Genomic DNA, 25965 nt, shown 5'->3' on the forward strand with positions numbered 1-25965 from the left:
AGTTTAGCTCAGAATTTGATGTCAAATTATGGGTCTCTGTTCCAGCTCAGCTGCGTTGCACATCTTCCACCTGACTGTGGGTGTCGCTGTCACCAGGAATCAAGGTTGCAACTGCAATGGGCTGGGTGTATTGGGTGCCTCTTGCCCAGAAGCAGCTCAGAGGCATGGTCCTTAGGGGTACTTAAGGGACAGCCACCGTTCTGGCGGGGTCTTCCTATCCTAACCTGATGGGTCTCCTGGCCTCAGGGATGTGTTGGCAGCCTTTTAGTCTCAGGGCCTGCTGGCCCGAGGCTCCGTTACTGCGAGTAGGCCCCAGGGTTTCTGGGGGCCTACTGGTCCAGGGGTGGTCACGTGCTGTCTTCTCTGCAGGAAGAAGCCGAACAATTGAGGATTCAATTAGAGTATGCATCCTGGCCAATTTACTTCACTGTGCTGCCGGCCTGGCTAAAAGATCCTGGCATCGTGAGCTGTGTAATTTCTTTGAACTTTGCAAAGTGTGTGTGTAGTTACCTGGTCCTGTGTCAGAGGACCGTGTAACGACTCGACGGCACTCATCAAGTCTGTGACAGAGACTTTTGACCGAGCTTCGCACCGGCTGCTAGGTCAGTGAGAGAGGCCTATCCAGGGGTTGCTAAATCCAATGTGGAAACGTGTTTTGTCCTCTGGATCCAAGATTATACCTGTGATCCGCAAAGCAAGGTACCTGAATCCTCCCTACCCCCTTCACCCCTCTAATGGAACTTGTTTAGTAAAACCCTTGAAGAAAAAGAAACAAAGTGTTGGTGCGGACATTTGTAACTCTTCAAGAAGGACCCCTAGGACAAGAATGGTGAACAGTAAGGTAACGGCAGGCCCAAATCTAAACCAGCAGCTCCTTCGGGAGTAGTGCTACATGAGCGCACACAATCATTTACTTCTATGGCCAAATGTTTGCACCACCTGCTGCTTCCTCAGCTGTTTGAAAATACCAGGAAATTTACACTACAGGACATTTGATCGTGCAAATATTTGTGTGACTGTAGCCTTACACATAGCAGAACAGTCCATTTTATTCTTATCTTTAGGCCCCCTTCACATTGTCCTTAAATGCAGCCCCATGCAGGCAGCCTGTTTAAATCAATGAGAGCCGGGCATCTGCACGGACCTCCACAGATCACACTGCATTCCAATCCGTGCATCAGACCAGCACAGATGTATAGTCCTGGATGTGCTTGGAAATCCATGCAGGTCCATGCAGATGGCCACCTGTCATTGATTTCAACAAGCTGTCTGCAGATGGCTGCATGGAACACTCATGCATCCCACACAGGTGAAGACAATCCTTCATATGAGTATACAGATCAGTGTTCTTGCGTCAAGGAGGCCTTAAAACAAAAGTTTAAGTATTGAAAAAGAAGTTAATTTTTTTTTATTAAAAGCATAGAATACAGCAAATAATGTCCTATGAGTTGTCCAGTTTGAAGCTCCTTCATTCCGATTTCTGCTGTAGATGTAAAGAATACAAAGAAGGTATCTTGGCCACCGGCCACTAGTAAACTTTACGCTCTGTCATGTCCTGCCAGCATTCAATTCCTTAAGCTGGCCATCAGTGGCGTCTCCAGCTTTCATATTTAGGGGGGGGGAACATGGGGGACAGGGACTAAAGTAGGTTCCATAGACGATTCGATTCAAACCACGTATGGGCAGGCTGATTGTACAACCAGCATGTCGTATTTTTAAGATGCGATTATTGCCAGCTTTTATAGCCACAAGCAATAATCACTGTGTTCTTCCGGCAGGGGTGGCTCCTTGTGCCCCCCTCGTCGGGACTACATAATAGCTCTGCAAGAGGAATTCCTCCATCAACACTGACTGTGTTGATGGGGTAATCAAAGAAAATCATGTCATCTATGGCTGGCTTTAGTGACAAGAGGACAGCAGAATGCCATGTGTCAAACAATGTGCTCCCCGGAACACAATATGAGGATTGGTTATCCTTCAGTAGTGATAGTTGTTTTATTACCTTGAAAGGGTAATATCAAGATGTACTTCAAATACTGCTTAGAGTAAACTTTCCAGTACTATAAAGTGACTAAACTGAAAATGTAAATAAAAATTGAGAAACCCACAGATGCCTTCAAGACTTCTGCAAATACCAACTAAATCTAGTGGAGCTTTGGTCCATTCCTCGCTTTGTGATGCCGCCCATTATACTGCTGGACCAGTTGGGAGGAGTCCCTGTGGAGCCCCTTGGGTCCCAAGTACAGGCAATAGAGTGACCATTGACAGGGCTTTGAAAGTCCCACAAGATGCACTGTAGTTTTTAGATTTGGTCAAGTTAACCAAGTCTGTCACAACTAGCTCTTCCACATCTACAGTAATTGTTACTTGATAGACATCTTAACAAGCAAGCAAGAGAAGAGTTAGCCTTGAAGTGTCTGTCCAGGCATTACACAAATGTAACCCCAAACCTCCCTCTATTCCTGTAGATCATGTATCAGCATTATGTTTTTCTTTTAACTTGTTCCTGTAGTGAAAATTACTTTTATTACTTTCTATAATATCACCAGATCTGTAAAATTCCTGCAGGGGCAGCTGTCAGCAATTCAGTTCCTGTTGTCCCCAGAACTTACTGTACATATCTTGAGCCCATACCCTACACACAGTGTGTGGGTAAGGCTTTTGAGAGTCAAGGTAGCAGCATTGTTTTGATAGGACTTAAATCAATGCATGCAGGTGGAGAGAGGCAGAAAGGGTTGAGGGATAGGTAGAGTTCTGTAGTTCAGCAGGTAGGGCTTGCAATGCTGGTTGGGATTTCAGTCCAACAAAGGCACTATGAAAGTAACAACAATGGATTGATGGCAACTCAACTTGTATTTTTCTCTACTTGCAGCAATTTTGGGGAAATGTACATTGCAGAGATATAGTTATTGTGTATACCGAACTAAAACCTTCATCATTGGAATAAACAAGTGTTGTGTCCATCGCAGTGCCCTATTCCACAGAATGTCTTTACTACTTTTGTAGATGCTCTTTAAGACTGAGCCTCTGTCACCCTTTTCAGCTCTGATAGCCAATCTGTGTCCATATCCTCTTCCTCAAAATCTCTATAGATTGAAAAATAAAAGAACATCAGTCATCTCTAAATTTATACTTAAAATATATTATGATAAAGTCATAAGTCCTACATTAAGGTTATAGAGCACCTGTAATTAAAAATTGCACTCAAAAAGTAACTCAAACAAGTAGAGTACATCAGTTGACTGCGAACACTATCCAAAAAATATGTTCTAAAGTTTGAAAATTCACTCAATTTACCTTTAAGAGGACCTGTTAGGCCATGTACACACGGTCGGTCCAAACCGATGAAAACGAACTGAAGTTCAGTTTCATCGGTCCAAACCGACCGTGTGTACGGCCCATCGGTCTGTTGTCCTTTGGTCCAAAAAAAAGAGAACTTGCTTTAAAATCGAACTGATGGACGGCTGACCGTTAGGTCAAAACCGATGGTTAGTACGGAAAAGCATTGGTTCCAAACCCGCGCACGCTCAGAATCAAGTCGACGCATGCTTGGAAGCTCAAGAAAAAAGGTTGTACTACACTAGGTGAATTGGCGTATCTCGCTGATTTACATATTCTCGGCGTAAACCTAGTGTCACTACCTAGTGTAGTACAACCTTTTTTCTTGAACTACTATTTCGGATGTGGGCAAATGTGAGTGCCTATATGTTATTCCCCTCCCCCTTTTTTTGAGCATGCTTGGAAGCATTGAACTTAATTTTTCTCTGCACGTCGTCGTGTTTTACGTCACCGCGTTGGACTCGATCGGTTTTTTAACTGATGGTGTGTACGCACATCGGACCATCAGTCTGCTTCAGCAGTGAACCGATGAAAACGGTGCGTCGGACCATTCTCATCGGATGGATCGACCGTGTGTACGCGGCCTCAGTGTGTTAATATAGATGCTGCCAGTGTTGATGGTTAGATTTTTAGGGTTCTTATGCCGCGTACACACGACCGTTTTTCGGGTTCTAAAAATTTAAATTTTTAAGGGTCTAGAAAGAAACATTTTTTTTTTCAAACCAATCATTAAAACGGCCTTGCCTACACACAATCGTGAAAAAAAAATGCTCTAGCAAAGCGCGGTGACGTACAACACGTACAACGGCACTATAAAAGGGAAGTTCCATTCGGATGACGCCACCCTTTGGGCTGCTTTAGCTGATTTCGTGTTAGTAAAAGACGATTCACACGTTTCTGTCTGTTACAGCGTGATAAATACGAACTGTAGTTTTACCAGAACGAGCGCTCCCGTCTCATAACTTGCTTCTGAGCATGCGCGTTTTTTTCACGTCATTAAAGCCCACACACGACCCTTTTTTACAACCTTAAAAACGATAACGTTAAAAACGTTGTGAAAAAATAGAGCATGTTCGAAAAAAAATTTGGCCATTTTTTAGATCGTGAAAAATGCTTTGAAGCCCACACACGATCGTTTATGACATTAAAAAAAAGTAATTTTTTCGAACCCGAAAAACGGTCGTGTGTACGTGGCATTATGCCTCGAATACACGACCATTTTTTTTCGGCAGGAAAAAAACGATGTTTTTCCTGACGTGATTTCTCTCCAGCCTGACTTGCATACACACGTTCATGCAAAAAAAGTCCGACCAAAGCGCAGTGACATACAACATGTACGACGGCACTATAAAGGGGAAGTTTTCAAATGGAACCACCCTTTGGGCTGCTTTTGGGCTGCATACTTGATTCTGAGCATGCACGTTTTTTTTCCCCTCGGAAAAGCACACACAACTGGTTTATCGCGATGAGAAAAAGACTGACGGGAAACACGACGAGAAAAAATAACTGGTTTCAATTTTTTTGCGGGCAGTTTTTTCGTCGAAAACTGCTAGGGAGCATACACACAACCGGTTTTCACGTCCAATATAAAAAATGGCAATTTTCTCGTCGTTAAAACCGGTCGTGTGTACGCGGCATTATTCTTGCTTCACTGCCTAAAGTGTTATTGCAATGATAACTGATTTCTGACTGTATGCCATGGGTTAACGAATATCACCACTTCTGCATGGTGCAATCTCAAAACTCAATGATCTTGGTCTTTAGAGAGAATTCATAACTTACGTGTCTTCATCATCAGATCTCGACTGCAATCTTTCAGGATCCATGGAAATCTCCTCCTCTCTGCTGTCTGTGGCATCTGGTCCTCGAACGTCAGTGCTAAGTGGTCCCTTCAGACATTCTTCTGAAGGTTCTATTGTACAAAGACAAAACATCTTAGAGGATAGTTTATGATGACCATAGAAAGGTAGAAAGTACTAGAGAATACAGGTGCTTGGGTACACAGACAGAATTCTCACCGCTCCAGGTGAGCCTCGTGGCGTCAGTGCTTAGTCATGACTAAGCACTGACGCCAGTGCGAAACGTTGGCCATACTGATTTTTGTGGGCTTGCAGTGACTGTATGCACAGTTGAAAATAAAGACATCTCTTTTAAAGAAAATTTTGGAGTGCGGCTGTCCAGCTTTTGTTCTTTTGTTTTTTGCCACAGGTGCTTGGGTAAGCTGTTTAACGTCTTGCTGTCCATGTACTGTATATCTGTGACAGCTGGGATGGTGAGCTATAAAGCAGAACCTTGGCCATAACAATTTGATAAAAAAAAAAAACGTTCACAAACATTCCAGATTACCAATTATGCTACCAAAATCAGTGTGTGCTGTAAATTGCCTCCAGCATTGCTCTGGTTTCTTCTTACTGGAAGCTGCCATTTTGCTGAAGCACAGAGCACCAAAGCAGCAGTAAATCTTTAGGTTGTTATCACATAAGGCCTCCAGTGGCTCTGATTTCCTGCACAGTGCAACTGAGCATGTGCAGAGCAGGATGAGACAGTGTATTACTAGATTTTAAACAGTATAGGCACTTTTTAACATCTCACATAACTATACCTGCAAAAATGGCAACCATGAAGTGATCTACCAGGGCTTAATTTTTTTGACTAAAGTTCCACTTTAACACCCATATGCCACACATATGTGTCCTTAGGGGCCTAGATTTCTATACTAAGAGCACACTAAACAATTTGTCATAAAAAAGTCTGTTTAGGATTTCCCAATCATAAGCCGGAGGGATGGGCTCTTGATCATGTTACCACTGTGACAGCCAATCATAGTGATCACATGCTTGAGAAATATGTTCTGCCCCCTGGCTTTAAGACCCACATAATGGATCCCAGGGGAGAGGGTGGGAAGGGGTCAAAGCATAACTAACGTCTGCGCCATTCACTTCCCCTCCAACGATGCAAAATACTTAAAATTCCATCACCACAGCGGACCTCTTTTTTTGGCAACTTTGCATATGCAGATTAGTGTACAATCTTTGAAGAATCACTAGCTGCAAGTTAGGAAGCTATATTGAAGAAGGGATATACATAGACTCTTCTGCAATAAAAGCCTTTCTGCTAGCAAATAATGTATTTTCCAATAAAATTTAATTTTTAGGATGGATAAAGCTATCTATGTCTATGGAACAATGATTATTGGGAGAAATTATAAATTGACCATCTCCAACCTCCAAATAAAAAATGCAATCTCCCCAGCCTGGGGGAACTCTTTTTGCCTCTTTTCTTCAACCCCCCCCCCCTTCGCCTTTTTTCGTATTGTTTATCCCTCCCTTTTTTAATGGACCTGTCCACTTCCTGCACCCATCCTAGCCCCTGGACTTGTGGGCCCAGCCACCCTGTGTTGTCCCCCGGCCCCAATCGGAAGGAAATTGGATTTTGATACTATACACCTATGTTTATGGGTCTTTATGGTTCTTAATCGTGTTTACAGTTTATATTCCCTGTGCAGGATGTCTATGGATGTCTAAAGGCTTCAATAAAAAACATTGGGCCAGATCCACAGCCAGCCGCCGTAACTTATCTTTTCCCATTTAAGTTACACTGCCGGAAAATTTCTACCTAAGTGCCCGATCCACAAAGCACTTACCTAGAAATTTTCGGGTGTGTAACTTAAATTCCAACGGCGCAAGGCGTTCCTATTCAAATGGGGGCGAGTCCCATTTAAATTAGGCGCGCTCCCGCGCCGGACGTACTGCGCATGCTCGTGACGTCATTTTCCCGACGTGCATAGCGCAAAATTATGTTACGCTGAGCTTCGTGAATCGCGCCGGGTCAAAAAAATTGCGTCGGGAAAAAAAAAAGATACGGCGGAAAAAAATAAAATAAAAAAATAACAGCGTCGCGGGTAAGAAGGGTCTACTTTTACAAGGTGTAAACAGTTTACACTTTGTAAAAGCAGCCCTAATTTTACACATGCAACTTAATACTTACGGAGAAAAAACGAAGCGTAAAAGCTTTGTGGATCTTCGTAAGTGCTAATTTGCATACCCGAAGCGGCATTTCGACACGAAATGCCCCCAGCGGCGGATGCGGTACTGCATCCTAAGATCCGGCAGTGTAAGTCCCTTACACATGTCGGATCTTCTGCCTATCTTTTGGAAACTGATTCTGTGGATCAGTTCCAGAGATAGAAACAGGGATACAACGGCGTATCAGTAGATACGCCGGCGTATCCCTTTTGAGGATCTGGCCCATTGTACCAGAAAGGCTACCTGCAAACATATATGATCCAAGCTTACAAAATAGGAGAGCTCATTATAAACCCTAAAGCAGGTCAAAATACGAATGTGATTTTCATATTTTACTTAATGATTATTTTTTTTCCAGATTTGTGGTATTATAGTAATTGGAGGGATTTGTATTTCTTCAATAGTGGTAGTAAAGTCAAACTTTTTTTTATTTTTTAATATGGGCCCCCTGCAGTGGTATGCCAATAATGTGCTAGTATGCAACACAGACTATGGCAGACATATCTTTAAAACGGTGCACATTTAGGAGCTATTTATTGTACTTACAGGCAAGTTATATTATAAGCTGACCTGTAGGTAAAATTTAAAAATGGGAGTTTACTACCACTTTAAGTTCCCTGCTTACCAGCTTTTGAGAGGAAAGATCAGCCATACAGGAAGTGCATCGTTTTTAGTTAAAGTGATTGTAAACCAATTATTTTTTTACAAATATTAACATGATATACTTACCTGCTCCATACAAAGGTTTTGCACAGAGCTGCTCTGATCCTTCTCTTCTTGTTGCTTCTGGATACTTCCTCCTATTGAGTGTCCCCTGCTTTGCTCCGCACTGCCCCTGATCTTTCCTCTCTAGCTGTGATTGACAGCAGCGGGAGTCAATGACTCTAATTACTGTCTCTGATCCAATGAGGAGGGAGAGAGGGGAGAGAAACACTGCTCTGGGGCACAATGCTGGATTGAGATCTGATTCAGGTAAGTTTAAGAGGAGGCTGGGAGCTGCATACAAAAAGGTTTTACCCCCCCCCCAAAAAAAAAAAATTAATCTACCTTTAGAAATTCTTAATCAGCTGACCCATAATAACATTTACTGTATAAAGCAGTGGATCTGACATTCAGCAACCTGACCATGCTATAATGTGTATAATAATAATAATAATAATAATAATAATAATAATAATAATAACAACAACAACAACAATAATAATAATGTAGTAAAATGTTTATATATAATCAGTTAATCTTTAACAGCAAAATATGTGAAAATGGGTCCACAACACAATATCAATTGGTTAATACCTTATAATAATATATTATTTAAGACTTACTTGACCTATAGATGGTGTATGTTTTAAATGCTGTGGTGAGGTCAGCGTTATTTAAGATATTAAGCAATGATTCAGGTGTCTCCTTTTTCCACTTTTTTCTCTGCTCCTTCAGTTTATAATTGATAACATTGCCTCCTACATGCAAGACCAAGAACACAGCAATAAGTTAAGGAAATAGTACAAGATTGAAAATATCAAATCTGAGGTCTGAGAAGCTATAAACAAACACCACACAGTGCTTATGTTCTCAATATTTGGAGATAAAAAATACCAATTATGAACACTTAAAAAAAATACCAATTATGACGACTTTGTGAAAAATAGGTTGTGTTAAGTTAGAAGTACCTATTTTTTTCTGTTGCCACAATGGGGGGTTGTTGCTGCAAAATCTATTAAAGGGTTGACTCTAGAAGCGGGCATCTGCTAAGAAATGCCACACATGAGAAGATAAAGACACTTGAAGTAGTAATAAAATAACACAGCAAACCAACCTCTTCATACGTGTCAACACTCTGGGAGGACTGCATAACATTTAAAGCTGAATTCCAGGCAGATATAAATAACACAAATTAGTACAGCTCTGTATTTGTAGTTAAAGCTTTGTTATAATTTTTTTTCCACATGACTATAGTCGCTGCCTTGTAAAGTCCCAGAGGAAATACCACTTCTTTATGCAGTTCTATTTAGGGATGTTGGCGATGTGATTATTAGGATCCGTTCCCCGCTTTCTATTCTTTGTAATAGTTATGTTTTTAAATGCCAGCAATTTTAGAACCTGAATCTGGTAACAGCCTCTTAAAATCCATTGTACAGCAGAGCTCAAATTGGGAGAGCAAGAAGTAGCACAAGAAGCCAGTACTGCAGCGCTTAGGTGCCAACAAGGAACATGCTGATAGTAGGAGGCAACAGATTGACAGACATTAGCTTTTAAGAGTGCTGCTCCTCCTTTTACTCTCCAATCACAGGCTGAGGGAGGGACAAGACCTGTAAAAGGTAACTTAAAGCGGTGGTTCACCCTCCATAACAACATTTTAGCATAAAATGAGGCATAGTAGCGCGAGCTACAGTATGCCTGTCTTTATTTTTTTTTAGCCCCGTACTCACTGTGCAATCGTAGAGACAAGATTCCGACTCCCCGCGGGGAATGGGCGTTCCTATGGAGAGGGAAGGTGATTGACGGCCGGCTCTGGCATGTCACGCTCCCCGAAGACAGCCGGAACAGGTCTCGGCTCTTCACGGCGCTATACGGTGCCTGCGCACAGACTATGCGCAGGCGCCGTGAAGCGCCAAGTCCTATTTCGGCTATTTCCGGAGAAGCGTGACGTGCCAGAGCTGGCCGTCAATCACCTTCCCTCTCCATAGGAACGCCCATTCCCTGCGGGGAGTCGGAATCTTGTCTCTACGATTGCACAGTGAGTACGGGGCTAAAAAAATAAAGACAGGCATATTGTAGCTCGCGCTACTATGCCTCATTTTATGCTAGAGGAAAACATTTTTTTTTTTTTTTATTAATAGGGTGAACCCCCACTTTAACTGCAGCAGAGAAAAATCAGGTCTTCTGCTCGGTAATACAGAGTTGTGCTGTGTGTAGGGTTATGTTACAAATCATTTTATGACTAGCCCACTCACCCACACTTCTGTTAGACTCTATGCTAGATGTGAGGCTGGTGGCCTCCTTCAGAACATTTACAACTGTGTCTGTGGGTTCCTTCTTCCACTGTTGTCTTCTTGAACAGGGAGCTTTGGAGGGCTGGGCTGTATGAAAACAGAATGTATGTATTCATAATATATACATACACATACACACAATGTAACATACACTGCATATTTATTTTGCCATAATACTGTTTCATCATATTATCCATACAGTCCCAGAATTTTCACTATCAGTGTGCACATTTTATCCAGTATCATTCATTCACATGAGCCAACTAAGCTGTATGTGAAAGGGGCATCTTCAATCACCTGAATAGGTGCCTGCACGGATCTGCATGGAACACCAGGTGAAGACAGACCCTTAGCACAGGTGTATAGATTGGTACTCCAGCGTGAATGATCCCCAAAGTAGATATAAACTGTAATTGAAGAACTAGTTGGCTAAAGCACCATTAATTAAATAACCGCCATTTATAAATAAAAAATAAAAGCCATTTCCTGTTGACTTGCACTCCAGTGATGGCTTCATGTTCATAACATTTCTTGGAGTACACCAGTGGACCATGCTTGATTAATGCTGTCTTCATTAGGAGCCCATGTGAAAGGGTGACCATGCATGGCACAAGTTAAAGGAAAGGACAGAGCACTGACCTCCCAGCACACACCAGCGGCCATACTTTTAGCATGGTTGCTAATATGAACTTGCTCTTAAAGTGTTACTAAACCCAGGACCCTGCGTTCACTATAAGCATAGAAGAAAACAGAGGGCACATAGGCATAGCGCATTATCCTCAACACATTTATTTAATAAAAATGGAGATGAATATATTCACAAACCAGTACTTGTGTCATAGCATTATCATAAAATCATCCGCTTAAATCCATATGCGAAAATCCACAAGACTTGTAGTCACATCTGCTAACACGTTTCAATGTTTCCCTTTTCTTCAGAGCCTTGTTTAGATGTCTCTTAAGCCTCGTACACATGATTGGATTTCCATCGGACAAATCCATGGAATTTTTTGCGAAGGGCGTTTGCCATGAACATGTTCCGCATACAGATGGCAGAACTTTTCCAGCCAACATACACAAAACTACGTGGTTTTTCTGCTCTTTAGTGCCACCCTTTGGGCAACATCTGCTAATGTTGTCTTATGGATAGCATTGGTTTCAGAGCATGCGTGTTTGTACTTTGGATTTTAGTCCGATGGACTTGTGTACACACACACACACACACAATTAGATAATCTGACAGAACACATTTGTTGTCGGAAAATTTAAGAGCATGCTATCCCACATTTGTTGTTGGAACTTCCGACAACAATTGTCCGATGGAGCGTACAAACGGTCGGCTTATCCGACAAAAACTTGCCATCACAAATTTGATGTCAGAAAATCTGATCGTGTGTACGGGCCTTTAGTGTTGGCAAGGAACTTTTCAGTCAGGATCAGTGCTTTCTCTGTTTAGTGCTGCTGTATATGGCTTCCTTGTTCCCTGACCACAAGTGTGTATTTTCGCATATGGATTTAAGCAGATGACTGTATGATAATGCTATGACACAAGTACTGGTTTGTGAGTATATTCACCTTCATTTTTATTTTAAAAAAAAAAACATGTATTGAGGATAATGTGCTATGCCTATGCGCCCTGTGTGTTCTTCTATGCTTTCAGTTCATTTGGACTCCTACAGTCTTTGGAAGGCAGTGATGTGTGCATTATATACATATACTAACATGTTAAGATAAGAGTCTGACAATACATTGGGACATACCACACAGCGCAGGAGAGTGCACATTTTGATATCCCCTGCGTTCACTTTATCTGCGGATACGCAATTATTTTAGTAAATATGAACTGCAAAATACCTTTTCTCATCTGCAGTATAAAAGCAGTCTTGTGACTTGTACCAGTGTCCAGCCAAGCACTGGTTAATTCTTGTAGGAGGAGTTTTCATTCTTTTGTGACTGTCCTATGAGGCTGCATGACCCCTGACTTTCTGTTTAGGCAGTGCTGGCTGGCCCTGTGCTGATCACATGCACTCTCACAAGAAATAAAAAAAACTCTCTAGCAATACACATAGCACGTGCAGAGTGCCACCAAGGCTCTGTAATATCAGGAGATGGATTCGGGACTGTAGAAGAAGGGGAGGATCAGAGAAGAAAGGTTTAAACAGCCATTTTAAATAATGAACAAGATCAACCCCTTAGGTTTCACAGTGAGTATAACGAGCATGCTTTACTGCATATACAGACTGATTTTACTGTTGTGGGGTAATAATAATTTAAAGTGGAGGTTCACCCAAAAACTCAATTTTTAACATTAGATTGAGGCTCATTTTGTGAAGGGGAATCGGGTGTTTTTTTTAAATCGAAGCAGTACTTACCGTTTTAGAGATAGATCTTCTCCGCCGCTTCCGGGTATGGGCTGCGGGACTGGGCGTTCCTATTTGATTGACAGTCTTCCGACAGGCCTCCGACGGTCGCATACATCGCGTCACGATTTTCCGTAAGTAGCCGAACATCGGTGCGCAGGTGCCGTATAGAGCCGCACCGTCGTTCGGCTTCTTTCGGCTACTCGTGACGCGATGTATGCGACCGTCGGAAGCCTGTCGGAAGCCTGTCAATCAAATAGGAACGCCCAGTCCCGAAGACCATACCCGGAAGCGGCGGAGAAGATCTATCTCTAAAACGGTAAGTACAGCTTCGATTTAAAAAAAAAACACCCGATTCTGCTTCCCAAAATGAGACTCAATCTAATGTTAAAAATAGTTTTTCGGGTGAACTCCCGCTTTAATGGCAGGATAACAGGCATTATTTTAATGAAAGTTGAAGATTTATAAATATATTGGAAATGACTTTTAAAATCAAATTAACATACTGAAAAGGCATATGAGGATTTTAGTGATTGGGTTTTTAAGCATTATTAAAATCATGGGTACTGTAGTAGGAATTGCTGGAACATGCAAAAGGTGACTGGGAACTCTGGCAGAGTCAAAAAGGATGGCAAGATCCTACTGTTAGAGTAACCAAACTACAAAAGAATCCAGGGTTGACAAGATTCACGTGTACCTATAACTATCACTTTTAAGTAGACTGGCTATTTTAATAAACAAAATATGTAAAAAAAAAAAAAAGAAGACTGCAGAATATGGCTTTGTACCGACAAAATCAAATATTACAAGAATCAGCACTAATGATCAAATTAAAATGACATATAAGAGTTTATTTTAACCCTTGCAATAACGACCAAAAAATCATGAAATCCAGTCATACTACTGGAAAGATGCACTACAGCTAACAGACAATAGAACAAATAATGAGCAATGCATTATTACAATACAAAGGAGTACACAGACATGTGCACTGCCGGAAAATTTGTTAATTTTCGTTTTTTGTTTAGCTTTTTTCGGAAATTCGAATATTCGGAATTTTGGAAATTTGAAATTTTCTAATTTTCCAATTTCCAAATTTTCCAATTTCCAAATTTTCCAATTTCAGAATTTTCTCATTTCAGAATTTTCTAATTTCAGAATTTTCTAAATTTCAGAATTAGTTGATTCCGAAATTTCCAAAATTCAGATATTTCGGAATAAACAAATTTGTCAAATATAGTTAAAAAACAAATTTGGAGCTAAACGAATTGCCTAGTCTCTAGTACACATGTAAGACTGAAGTTCTACAACATACAATATGTTCATACCATCTTCCAGAGGTGCTGGTGGTTCATTTATGTGCTGGAGGACTGAAGCCAGTTCATCTTGTGGAAAGTTTTCAGACAACTCGTCATCTGTCTAATGAGTAGTAAAAAATAATATATTGGCAGTACACCGCCATACAATCTACATATGTTACAATATGCACACAGCATTCATCTTTGCACATATGGTTTTGACAGATGAATTACTGGTATAGTGAACTGAGTAGATACCTGTACAGTATATTTTAGGTTTCCTCCAGAGTCACATAAAACAGGCCTTGGCTGTTGGTTTCATTTTGCAATCAATACTAATTTTCTCTATTCACAGTTTTGCGACTGGCTGAAATAGCTGGCTGTCATCAGCTAGGCATTCTCATGTATTTTGGGTGACATAAAACATGTAAAATGAATCTCCCTTTTGCGACTGGACAAAGGGAATACACAGTTATACTGTGTCAATATAATGTATGAAGGGTTAATATACTGTACATGAAAAAAATTATATTTCGTCAATTAAAGGGGAGGTTCACCCTATAAAAAATTTCTAAAACTACATCCAGCCCAGTTCTACAAATAAAATGACACTGACCTTTTTTTTTTTTTTCGCCGTAGATAGTGTCTAGCCTTATAATTCACTGCGGCTTCCGGGTAGGGAATCCCGCGGGAGTGTGTGTTCCTATTGACATGCCAATTAATTGACATGCTAAACGACGGATTTTTATCCCCTGGGATGGATTTCCAGCGGATAAAAATTTGAAGACATGCTTTCAAATCTATCCGCTTGAATCCATCCCAACGGATTGATCCGCTGGTCTGTACAGACTCACCGGATCAATCCGTCCGAATGAATCCCCCGCATGCGTCGTAATGATTCGACGCATGCGTGGAATTCCTTATATGACAGCGTCGCGCACGTCGCCACGTCATCATCGCGGCGACGGCGCGACACGTCATCGCGATGGGATTTCGGCGCGGATTTCGATCCGATGGTGAGTACACTCCATCGGATCAAAATCCTCGCAAATCTTCGAGAGGATTTATCCGCGGAAACGGTCCGGTGGACCGTATCCGCGGATAAATCCTCTCGTGTGTACGGGGCCTCAGAGGAGTCCGTCAAAAACCCTGCCATCACACAATTGTTGTCGGAAAATCTGATTGTGTGTACGGGCCTTAAAATCCAGCAGGCTTTCACCAGAGCCTGTGATGGTGAGGATGGACTTTGCTGCAGCTGACTACAGGTCACGGCCCTGAATCAAACGTAGAGCACACGGCAAGAACACACACAGGGAAGCCTTAACACATTGTTGCTCAGGCAAGGCTGGCTTTCAGTGCAAAGTGTTAAGTAGTGTTTCCTGTAAGAGGCTGGCATGGAGCCATGCTGAGAGAAGAGTACTTAAACATGCAGGTGTGAGACTGTGGTCCTTAACCACTTCCATACCAGGCACTTACGCACCTTCCCGCCCAAGCCAATTTTCAGCTTTCAGCACTGTCGCACTTTGAATGGCAATGGCGCGGTCATGCTACACTGTACCCAAACAAAATTGGCGTCCTTTTCCACCCACAAATAGAGCTTTCTTTTGGTGGTATTTGATCACCTCTGCGATTTTTTTTTTTTTTGCGCAACAACTAAAAAAAGACTGAAAATTTTGAAAAAAAATTACGTTTTTATTTTTTTCTGTTAATTTTTTTGTAAATAAGTAAGTTTTCTCTTTCAATTACGGGCACTGATATGGCGGCACTGATGGACATGGATGAGATGGCACTGATGGACATCGATGAGGTAGTACTGACGGGCACAGATGAGGTGGCACTGATTGGAGGCGCTGGTATGCGGCACTGATGGGCACACATAGGCGGAACTGATGGGCACACATAGGCGGCACTGATGGGCACACATGGGCGGCACTGATGGGCACTCATGGGCGGCACTGATGGGCACTCATGGGCGGCACTGATTGGCACTCATGGGCGGCACTTATGGGTGGCACTGATGGATACTTATGGGTGGCACAGATGGGCACTGATAGGTGGGCACTGGGCATGGATGGGCACTGTGGGGTGGCACTGATGGACACTGTGGGGTGGCACTGATGGACACTGTGTCGCGGCACTGATTTACCCATGTTGCCAATCAGTTTGTCATCTTTTTTTTTTTTTTGCCCAGACTTTTTTTTTTTTTTTTTGCCCTTCCCTAGTGGTCCAGGGTGGGCTTCCCTGGTGGTCCAGTGTGGCAATCCGAGGGGGGGCTGCGCTGATAAACAATCAGCGCGAACCCCCCCTGTCAGGAGAGCCGCCGATCGGCTCTCCTGTACTCACATCTGTCAGACGCGAGTGAGGAAGAGCCATCAACGGCTCTTCCTGTTTACATCGTGATCAGCTGTGGTTGGACACGGCTGATCACGTGGTAAAGAGCCTCCGTGAGAGACTCTTTACTTTGATCGGTGTTGCGGGGTGTCAGACTGACACCCTGCAACAACGATCGCCGCGTCCAGTCAGGATTCTACAACCACTTTGCCGACGTCAATATGTCATTGGCGGGCGGCAAGTGGTTAAGCTGATACACAGACCAGAAAGGTAAGCAGACAGACAAGGCATGAAACATTACTGCAGATTCTCTCTCTCACACACACACACATATATATATATATATATATATATAATAAGCAGGGCCCGGCTGGTTTGAAAGGTTTCTAAATCTCTGAGATTCTTTACTTCCGGACAAGACAGGATGCACAATAAATCTCTTCAGTGGAAACAGAGAAAGGTTAATAAACATATCAGTCAGGTTTGTGACTTCCAGCCTTAGTGAACACTTCCCCAAGTACTGGACAACAATAAGAATGTTTAAAGTATTTTAAAGTACCTTTTCCACAAACTAAAAAAAAAAAATCTATTTTTCATGTTCATTGACAAAGGTCACCCGGACAGGAAGTCAGAGCAATAGCTTCAAAGGGGACCCATAGAATGGTAATGGCTGACCTCTAGCTAAAGCTATATAAAATGTCCTTTGATGGAGTGGCTCTTTAAGTGTAATTCATTTACCTGAGTAACCACAATAGATTTGACCACTTTCAGTAGGCCCCTTCTGGTCAATATGGTATTTGCTGAAGGCCGCTGACGTGGGTCTTTGCGGAACATCTGTCTGATGAGACTACGTAGTTCATAGGAGTATTGTGAAGGAAGTGGACTGTAAGATCCATGGCATATCTTCAATATTAGATTTTTCCAGCTTCCTGCCTGAAACTTGAAAGAAAAGAATAACAGTGTATAATTATTTTATGAGATATAGTAAGGTGTAGGCTTTCTGTGCCATCGCTGAATATGCATTGCTAAGCCGCTATAATTAAGCAAAGTGTCTAAAGTAAGAAAGATGTTCAGATCTAGTTCCAACCATCACAGGACAATGATTGCTGCAGAATAAAAAGATTTGACTTTACATATAGAAACAAAAATGTAAATCCCTGAGTGTCAGAACCATGGAGAAAATGTGTTTTCACAGAAAAGCTTTTATTTCCTTCAAAATTATTATAGAGTTATGTTAATAATTATTTAATGAATAAACTGGGGATTGCAAAATGTTCCTTTTAAACAGGAGACTATATACATCTCATAAACCAGAAAATAAGTAGGTTTCCGGCAGCGATCGTGGCCGCTGTACAAGTGCATTGGGTTCCCCGCTGTGCAGAGGGCACGCGCCATCTGGTGGTCGAAAAAGATAAGGACGCACCCGTATGGGGTTTCACCCAGGGGAGCCATTCTGCCACAGTATATCTGCGTGAGGCGGTCAGGAATCGGTTAACGGCAGTTCACGTTCCACTCTCCTCTCCTGAATCGAAATCCACAGCTGGTCTGCTAAGGCTTTAATATATGGATCCTTTATGATCAAATCACAATTCATTTGTTTTTTTGCTGCATAGCTCCTTGAATCAGCGCACCATTTCTTTTAGTATAATTATTTGTTTTAGAGTGTTGAGGTCACTTGCTAATGGTTGCAGCTTTTTCATGTGTATTTTAAAGGGTCCATATGTGAAAAACATAAAAAATGAATAAAGTCCAGTGAATACGATGAAATGTTCAGGACAGACAGCACCCCAGTGCACTTGTAAACTTGTGAACCACCACCACATGGACTGAGGCTTACCAGAATTAGCTTAATATAAGCGTTATTTGAAATCCAGAACAGGTTATCCCAGAGGTTGGTATCACAGCATAAGGTAAATCCTACTTTCACACAGACCACAGCTGATCATGGGATTTTTAATGAGAACGTCAACGTATGACGAAACGCGTCTGGGTCGACGGCGTGCAGTGACGTCACCACGTTTACGCTAGGAGGAAGGGCTCCTGTTTATGCCGGCCGGCATTTGTTTTAAACTGCCTGATTTGCACATCCTTGTGTAAGTAGTTTTACATTTTTTTTAATAAATTGTTTCATACGGTACTATACTATGTTGCGATCTCCTTCCTTGCATATGGTTCACTGCTGTGCTGCATGATACAACCGCTGACAAGTATCCCACGCTGTGTCCTGGCTGTATTCTGTTGTGGATCCCACAATCAGCTGTGGTCTGTGTGAAACTAGGATTTACCTTATGCTGCGATACCAACCTCTGGGATAACCCGTTCTGGATTTCAAATAACGCTTATATTAAGCTAATTTCTGGTAAGCCTCAGTCCATGTGGTGGTGGTTCACAAGTTTACAAGTGCACTGGGGTGCTGTCTGTCCTGAACATTTCATCGTATTCACTGGACTTTATTCATTTTTTATGTTTTTCACATATGAACTTGATTGATTTCTCCTAGTTGGCGCAATTTTTTCTTTTTTATTTATGCTTGTGTTAGATCACGTGATTGCTGCCTTCTGTGATTTTAATTTATCACGTATTATATTTTTGGGTTAGAGCAAATTTTTGAACAATATGAGATAGGGTGGGACTTTAATTGAGGCATGCACCCCAGGAGAACAACAATAGCAATGGAATTTGGACAGGTGAGTGATCCAGCAGAACCGAGCACATAACAAGAAAGTATTGCATGACAACAATAAACAGTCAGTTATTTAATAGTAAAAATTATATATACAGTAGATACAATAGTAGCATGGTAGATCTGTTACAATAATCAAAGAAAATTGCATACATTTCAACAATTCATGGTAACAATAGTCAAGATAAATATAATGGGTTCATGCTGGAAACAGTATCAAGGGAAGTCAAATCATTGGAAAGTGTTTCCATGGTAAATAAATATTGGTACGTTGGTACACTCCACTGGTGTAAAGGGGAATAATGGGGTAATGTATGTCGTATGTAAACAAAGGGGGGGCCTCTAGTGGCTCCTAGCAGTATATATTGAATACATAATGCGGACATTAAATAAAGTCCGAATCGTTGGGATAACTCCATAGTAGTAGTGACCATGATCGATCAAATAATCGACATGTATATTAATAATTAGTACATTAACAACAGGCATGGAGGAGGTCATCAAGTGGCTCCTCCATAAAAGTGACAACCATAGTTGAAAAGTATATAAAATACAGTCGATATATATAAAAGATTTGGTACAGGTAAAATGGTAACGAATGCGAAGGGGGGGCATCTATTGGCTCGACGCGTTTCATGGCTAATGCCACTCTTCAGGAGCAGAGTATGAGGTAGATGTCTGTAAATATTAAAAACAATATGATATGAGGTAAGAGTATAAGTAATAGATCCAGTTATGGAGAGAAGGGGAAAGGATTACAGTAGTAACTAATCCCCAAAGTACTTACGGGTGTGTCAAAAACCAGGGGTACAGACTAGGAGGGCAGAAGAGTAGCCGGGAAGGTAACAGCCCACGGGAGCTGAGGTGGGCCAACCCCACCAAAAAAGATGGAAACGATCCAGTGAAGGACTAGATGTCCAAAGAGGGCGGCCTCATGGATGCATGGAGGTAAGTGTATCTCACATATATAATTGATCTGTGAAAATTAAAATTAAAATTAAAAATAGGAGCTAATAATAGCTATTATCGTGGACATTGTAACACCAAAATATGAAAATAAGATAAATGTGAAATAATGTCATAGGATATAGGCCAAGGGGTAAACAATACATGGGTTGTAACCAAAAAGTCTACATAAAGTGCATTGTGTCCCAATAGTGGTGACAACCGTAATAAGGGAGCTGTAAATGGACCCCAAGCAATGGGGTAGTATACCAAAAACAGATACCGATGCAGACATGGGGACATAGAGGGAGGGGTAAGTGGTGAGTAGAGTAGGGTAAAAAAACATTTACATGTATACCTGAAAGTGAGTAAGGTAAGTGCCAAAAGACAGCCAAGACCACGAAGCAACCGCCATAAGGAGAACCAGTGAACTGGAGGGAGTATAAATACTCAGTGAGGTGGGGGATGGCTCACCAACGGCACGTGGGTAGTCCAAGGGGAGGAGGCAGAAAGTGAGCGAGGGGGAGCGGGTGTTCCCGCCGCCCCACACCAGCCACCTCGTGAAGGATTTCCAGATGGGAATCATCAGCGTCAGTGTGCTAGCGTCGCACGGGGTGTCGCAGCAGACATGACGTGAGAAGCGTGCCGTCGATGCACAATTGGACATCCACCCGACCCCAGCCACACCCACAAGGACAGTGGGAGGGACGAGGAAGGGCGGGCCCCAAGAGCGCATCGCAGCTCCCGGGACTGAACGAGCCGGCCACTGTGCTCTGCCTAAACACAAGCTGACCCACTGTGAGGCAGCGACACATCCGAGGATCACATCGTGGGTAACGATGTGAGGGGTACTGTGAAACTGACCCTTAAAGACCTACACTGGTGTACTAGAAAATTGGACATAGAACAATCATAGAGTTTAGGGATAAACAGACAGCTAAGTAATCTAAAGGAGGGAGAGTACCAACATCAATGGTATATAATTGTATGGGTGCATGTATCCATCCCCGGAAACATGTAGATGGCAGAGACTAAACGGGTGGGACTTTAAATGAGGCGCAAGGCATAGAGCAAATTTTTCTTCTTTATTTTAAAGGGTGATATATTATTCTCTGGTATTTATTTTGTATATTTGTTTTGGTTGGTTACGAGGTCCATAGCAGCGCACAAGTACTTCATATTTAATTTGCTCAATATAGCTCTCTTTCATACCGAATGTAGTTTGTCACTGGTTATATTTTTAATCTAATCCTAGCCAACCAAGTCTAGCATGTTAACCTTGTACCAGTAGCAGTAGTTGCTCAAATATAAAATGTAAATTCATCTATAATTGAAAAAGTCACGCTTAAAAAGGAGTTGTAAAGGTTCATGTTTTTTCATTTTAATGCATTAAGGTAAAAAAAAAATCTGACAGTTACGCCCCCCCCAGCCCCCCCGTTTTACTTACCTGAGCCCGTTCACCTGCTGCGCTCGCCCCCAACGTCCTTTTCTCTGCTCAGTCTGGCCGTTGATTGGCTAGATTGGATGGATTGATAGCAGCGCAACCATTGGCTCGCACTGCTGTCAATCACATCCAATGACGCGGTACGCTGTGGGGCGGGGCCAAGTGATACAGTGAGCGGCTATAGCCGCCGGCTGTATCACGGGAGCGTGCCCGCAAAAACTAACCGCCATGGGAGAGAGCTCCCATGTAGGGGGTTTGTTCTTGCGGGGAGGAGCTGAGACAGCCGCTGAGGCACCCCAGAAGACCAAGTTCGGGGCCACTCTGTGCAAAACGAGCTGCATAGTGGAGGCAAGTAGAACATGTTTGTTATTTAAAAAAATATATATATCCTTTACAACCCCTTTAAGATGATGTAATAAGGTCTTTACCATTATAACCAAAACATTGTATTCTTTTAACTGCAATAATTGTATTATTTTTTAATTCAATCTGCATTAATGTATAATAAATAAAAAGAATGGCCACATATCAGTAGATAATTACAAAGGTTACACGTTAACGTACGAAAAAAAAAAGAAAATGTGTTTGCATTTAGTTGCTCTCCTCACACATGAAATCACATATACAGTATACATACAGTACATACACACACATTTTAAAGACTTTTGATCTCCTTTATGCATTGGATTGTGGAGCTGTAAAATAAGAGTGATTACTTACTGGATGTTTTAGGGTACAGATTTCATATAACACACATCCCAATGACCAGATATCACTAAAACAAAGAATAGGAATACTGTGATGATATGTGCAGAATAAATACTGTAAAAATTAACAAAATTAATATTAATAATAATAATAATAATAATAATACGTGTTTTAAGAATCATGTAATTTTCCTGCCCTGGAAGAAGGTTCTGCCGTGCTTGTACTGCAGAGGCTGAGGTCCAGGCCCTTTGGTGTGCCTGTCTATCCCTGAGTGGTGGGCAGTGAAGTGCACTTTGGGTGATATTGTTCCCTTAATAACCCTGTGTGACCCCAACACTGCTCCTCTATGGTTAGTGGCAGGAAAATTTGGGAAGTCAAAGTATCGGTATAGGTAAGTAGCAGCAGCATCAAATGGGCAGTAGTAGGCAGGATCAGGGGGGGTTTTAGAGTTTTCATCATTGTTGGGTATCTGCAACTGCTACAACTATTGCTACAATTAAAGAATGTGTGAATATAGGGGGCGCTATAATTGTAATCTGCTCTAACTACAACAATAATAAAGTGCAAAGTACCAATTAATCATATACGGCGCATAAAAAGAGTGCAAAATGTACAGTAATAAAGTGCATAATGCTAATCAATGTATGTAAAACTCAAATAAAAGTGCAAAATAGACAATAGACTGAATATTTCATCAAAAAAGTCCATATATTTATTGTGATTCTACCAACCTGCTTTTTAGTTAAAGATGTCATGTTGGTCTGGTGAGTAGGCCTTTTACTCACATCCACCGGGTGATTTATGTGAAGTACTTTCCATTGGTGACGGTGCACAGATTGAAGTAGAATCAAAATCAATATATGAACTTTTTTGATGAAAATATTCACTTTGTCCATTTTGCACTTTTAGTTGAATTTTTCCCGCATTGATTAACATTAGGCACTGTATTACTGTACATTTTGCACCATACATGATTGACCACTTCCGGACTGCCGCACACCAAAATACGTTGGCTGTTTGAAGAGGGATATCTTTGTTATGGCAGCAGCTAGCTGCCATAACATAGGTATTCTCTTCTTCAGCCAGTGGTCCGGTTTCAGACAATAGTGGTCTCTGTGGCGGATTTGCAGCAAGATCACTTTTATCGGTGGCGGAAGAGGGGCTCCCACTCTCCCGTGTCCTCCACCGCTTACTAGATCCGTCGGCAGCGGCGATCAGGTCCTCTTGCTGGCTGGGTATATAGACGAGTGAGGGAAAGATGGCCCCCACCCGTCTCCATACCATAGCAGGGTGGAAGTGGCGTCAAAACGTCACTTCCGCCGATAGCTCTTAAAGGGACAATTTATTTTTAGTGTAAATATGAGATCTGAGGTATTTTTGAACCCCAAATCTCATATTTAAGGGGTCCTGTCATGCTTTTTTTTCTATTACAAGGGATGTTTACATTCTTTGTAATAGGAATAAAAGTGACACCATTTTTTTTTTTTTTGAAAGAACAGTGTAAAAAATAAAAACAGGAAAATAAATAAGGAAAACATTTTTTATACACGCCCTGTCCCGCCGAGCTCGTGTGCAGAAGCAAACGCATACGTGAGCAGTGCCCACATATGAAAAGGGTGTTCAAACCACACATGTGAGGTATCACCGGTAGAGCAATAATTTGTAACTCAAAACACGCAACCTGTAGAATTTTTAAAATGTCGCCTATGGAGATTTTTAAGGGTAAAAGTTTGTCGTCATTCCACGAGCGGGCACAATTTTGAAGCGTGACATGTTGGGTATCAATTTACTTGACGTAACATTATCTTTCACAATATAAAACAAATATATAAATTGGGCTAACTTTACTGTTGTCCTATTTTATTACTCAAAAAAAAGTGCGCTTGTAAGACCACTGCGCAAATACGGTGTGACAAAGTATTGCAACGCCAATTTACTCTCTAGGGTGTTAGAAAAAAAATTATAATGTTTGGGAGTTCTAAGTAATTTTCTAGCAAAAAAATATGTTTTTAATGTTTTAAACAACAAATCTCAGAAAGAGGCTAGCATTAGAAGTAGAACGGATCCCAATAAGGATCGCTCCAATCACAACACAAGAACATGAACTTGTGATTAAAATTTCACAAGTGTCCTTGTCCTTAGTACAAAGTCTTGTAGTCCACTGTCCCAAGAACCAATAACGATGAGCATAAAATTATACACAATAATAATGGCAGTCCATGTAAACATTTTGTAATATTTATGGATGGGGGCACTATTAATACAATTTAAAATACATAAACATAAACTGCTAGCACTGCAATGTTTAATAACACTTACCTTTTGTTATTATATGGTATGTTTTCCCAAATTTCCGGTGGCACATAATAAGGTGTTCCAACATACGTGCATGCATGAGCCATTGGACTGACAAAAAAAAAAAAAAAAAAAAAAAGGACAAATCAAATTTAGACCAGTGTACATTAAGATGACTTGGTTTACAGTATATCGTTTGTCCTTTCTTCTATAAAACTCTATGTAGTTTACTTAATGTGCACCGCTTAAAGGGGTTGTAAAGGTTTGTTTTTTTTATTATTTTTTAATGGGTTCCTTTAAGCTAGTGCATTGTTGGTTCACTTCCCCTTTTCTTCGATTTCCCTTCTAAATGTTTTTTTTCTTTGTCTGAATTTCTCACTTCCTGTTTCTCCTCAGTAAGCTTGCCCCCATCATCCGAGCCGTTCTGGCTGGGGGTAAGTCAGCATGCTCGCCCCCAGCCAGAATGATGGGGGCAAGCTTACTGAGGAGGAACAAGAAGTGAGAAATTCAGACAAAGAAAAAAACATTTACAAGGGAAATCGAAGGAAAAAGGGAAGTGAACCAACAATGCACTAGCTTAACCTGCTTACTACCGGCCCCCGTCAATTGACGGCGGCACGATAGCTCTCTTGTTCTGAGAGGACGTCATATGACGTCTTCGTCTTGCAGAGCCACTAGGGGGCACGCGCGCGCAACCGCTGCGTTACTGGGAACCCGATGCGCATGCCCGGCGGCCGCGATGGCCACCGGGCACCCGTGATTGCCCAGTAACTGAGCAGGACCGTGGATCTCTGTGTGTAAACACAGAGATCCACGTCCTGTCAGAGAGAGGAGACCGATGCGGTGTCTCTTGTACATAGCGACACAGATCGGTCACTTTTCCAAGTCAGTCCCCTTCCCCCCCAGTTAGAATCACTAGTAGGGAACACATTTAACCCCTTCCTCGCCCCTAGTGTTAACCCCTTCCCTGCCAGTCACATTTATACAGTAATCAGTGCATATTTATAGCACTGATCGCTGTATAAATGTGAATGGTCCCAAAAATGTGTCAAAAGTGTCCGATGTGTCCGCCATAATGTCGCAGTCCCAATAAAAAAAAAATTAAAACGCAGATCGCCGCCATTACTAGTAAAAAAAATAAAAAATACCACCAAAAGAAAGCTATATTTGTGGGGAAAAAAGGACATCAAGTTTGTTTGGGAGTCACGTCGCGCAATTGTCAGTTAAAGCAGCACAGTGCCGGAAGCTGAAATTTCGTCTGGGCAGGAAGGGGGTATATGTGCTCAGTAAGCAAGTGGTTGAAGGAATCTATTTAGAAAATAAAAAACTAACCTTTACAACCCCTTTAACGCTATATGCACAGCAAAACTTCCTTTCTTTTTAGGCCCTTTTTGTCTACTGTAATTTAAATTATTTGTAGCGCCCCCTTACTTTTAGTAAGGGCACTACGCTAAAGTTAGTGGGAGAATGAGAGAGGTAAGTTGCTCTCATTCGTGATTGTGTTAAAATTGGCTGTCGCCAATTCTGGATTGTCCTGTGGGTCA

General features: G+C 41.8%; 1 protein-coding gene across 2 annotated transcripts in view; it reads right to left on the reverse strand.

Annotated features, from left to right (window-relative positions):
* Positions 1-1377: 1377 nt before the first annotated feature.
* The window catches only part of LOC120929111 (serine/threonine-protein kinase Nek3-like), a 44320-nt gene continuing 19732 nt past the window's right edge, over positions 1378-25965 (reverse strand). The window contains exons 7-14 of one of the 2 annotated variants that reach the window (XM_040340339.1): positions 24446-24532; positions 22139-22193; positions 17085-17285; positions 14046-14136; positions 10319-10444; positions 8690-8824; positions 5122-5251; positions 1378-3086 (exon numbers count right to left, since the gene is read on the reverse strand). In XM_040340339.1, coding sequence (XP_040196273.1) covers positions 3014-3086; positions 5122-5251; positions 8690-8824; positions 10319-10444; positions 14046-14136; positions 17085-17285; positions 22139-22193; positions 24446-24532 — 898 coding nt within the window. In that variant the 3' untranslated portion in view covers positions 1378-3013. The remainder of the gene's footprint in view (positions 3087-5121; positions 5252-8689; positions 8825-10318; positions 10445-14045; positions 14137-17084; positions 17286-22138; positions 22194-24445; positions 24533-25965) is intronic. The other variant, XM_040340340.1, reaches the window with a different exon arrangement.

The sequence above is a fragment of the Rana temporaria genome, chromosome 2 (genome assembly GCF_905171775.1).
Source record: "Rana temporaria chromosome 2, aRanTem1.1, whole genome shotgun sequence".
In the NCBI taxonomy this organism is placed as follows: domain Eukaryota; kingdom Metazoa; phylum Chordata; class Amphibia; order Anura; family Ranidae; genus Rana; species Rana temporaria.